This window comes from Nannospalax galili, unplaced genomic scaffold (genome assembly GCF_000622305.1).
Source record: "Nannospalax galili isolate Female #2095 unplaced genomic scaffold, S.galili_v1.0 C49247323, whole genome shotgun sequence".
NCBI classification, from domain to species: Eukaryota; Metazoa; Chordata; class Mammalia; order Rodentia; family Spalacidae; genus Nannospalax; species Nannospalax galili.
This window is the reverse complement of record NW_008478397.1, coordinates 1-1,722: the sequence shown is the minus strand read 5'-3', so window position 1 is coordinate 1,722 and position 1,722 is coordinate 1. Positions and strand designations below refer to the sequence as shown.

The window sequence follows — 1,722 nt, the reverse complement described above, 5'->3', positions numbered from 1 at the left end:
TGGACTATATGGACTGTGTGCTTCTCTCTGTCCTCTATTTTATCTGAGTTTCTCTTCTCTCCATAACCCATCAACAACTCTCACAAGATGCTAACTATGGCATTAGGCAGCCCAGACACCCAGCACACATCCTCTAGTACTTTAGGGTACTGGATTCTTGCCTGGCAACTCCTCTGAGAATAATCCTGGGGAAGGCTCTGAATGAGTCGTCCTGTGTCATGTGGGCAGGTGGAGTACCTCTGATTGGTCCACCTGGAAAGGGTGCCTACCCCTGAGGCTATGAGGGTTGCATTTGCTAGCAGGCTATGGCTGGCTGGTGGGACAGTGGGCATCCCACCCTCCTGATACAGGCTCCCCCTATTTCCTTGCATGCAGGTGCAGGCTCTGGCACTTGGGGATCTACAGAGCACTTGTCCTACTACAGGATGCCTGGGATACCTTCTCCCGGCCTGTTCCAGCCAGCTGTGGCCAGCTGCTGACTCAGCTACTCCTGTGTGCTTTCCTGGCTGGTACAACTACAGGTCTGCTCCATCACTGGCTGGTCTCTTCACAGCTTTATCCTCTGGGACCCTCAGCCCTAGTGACCACTGCCTGTGGCCTCCTTGTCTTCCTAAGTCTGATCCTGGTACCCCCTGTCCGATGCCTGTTTGTACTCAGTGTGCCCACCCTGGGCACCGAGCAGGGCCGCAGGCTGCTCCTGTCTTACAGTGCAGCCACCCTGACTGTAGCTGTGGTGCCCAACATCTTAGCCAATGTGGGTACAGCAGGGCAGGTACTGAGATGTGTCACCGAGGGCTCCATGGAGAGTCTGCTCAATACCACCCACCAGCTGCATGAGGCATCAGGAGCACTGGGCCCTGTCCACCAAGCAGGCCACCGGAGCCTGGCATTTGAGGTCCAGGGCAATGGCTCTGCTTTCCGCCTTCACATGCACGGGGTCATACAGCAGATCCTGGAGGACTTCTCTGGCCTGGAGGCCCTGGCCCAGGCAGGGATGCTGGGCACCCAGAGGGTGGTCACAGGGCTGTTTATGTTGGGCCTCTGGGTGGAGTCTACCTGGTACCTCCATCACTACCTCACTGACCTGCAATTTGACAATATCTACATGACTCAGCAGCTGGTTCAGCAGCTGACCCAGGCCCGGGCCACACACCTGCTGACCTCTCCACCCTTCTGGCTGCTTCGGGCGGTTAGTCCAAAGCTGTCACAGGAGGAGCTGTTGAGTTGTCTCCTAAGGCTGGGGCTACCGGTACTGCTCCTGGTTGCCACAGCTGTGACGTTAGCCACAGACCACGTGGCATTCCTCCTGGCACAAGCAGCTGTGACCTGGGCTCAGAAGTTGCCCGCTGTCCCCGTCACACTCACAGTCAAGTATGACGTAAGTTCAAGGAGGAAAATACACAGGGATCATTCCGGTAGGGAGAGGGGAGGGTTTGTCTAGTGCAAGTCGTCACCCTTGGGTGTGCCATGGGGCCTGGGCATGGGCAGATGAGCTCGTTAATCCTCAGAGCTCTGTGAAGTGGGTTTTCTTTTCACCCCAGTTGCAGGTAAGAACCCTGGGACCTTACAGTACCTTGCTGCAAGGTCACTCATCCCAAGTGGCAATGCCCTAGTCCCATTATCCTCATTTGTAGAGATGACATCAATCTTCTCTGAACCTCAACGTGTGATGTCTCTGAATTACCCAGTAAATTCCATGAGTCACAAGGAATGGTTAGTGAA

At 55.3% G+C, this 1,722-nt stretch overlaps 1 protein-coding gene across 1 annotated transcript; it reads left to right on the top strand.

The window, feature by feature from the left end:
* Positions 1 to 375: 375 nt before the first annotated feature.
* On the top strand, positions 376 to 1,378 carry Ocstamp (osteoclast stimulatory transmembrane protein; the record flags this gene model as incomplete). Its single annotated transcript, XM_008826470.1, has 1 exon — positions 376 to 1,378. A coding segment is annotated over one exon (1,003 nt), but the record flags the coding sequence as incomplete, so codon positions are not given.
* Positions 1,379 to 1,722: the final 344 nt, after the last annotated feature.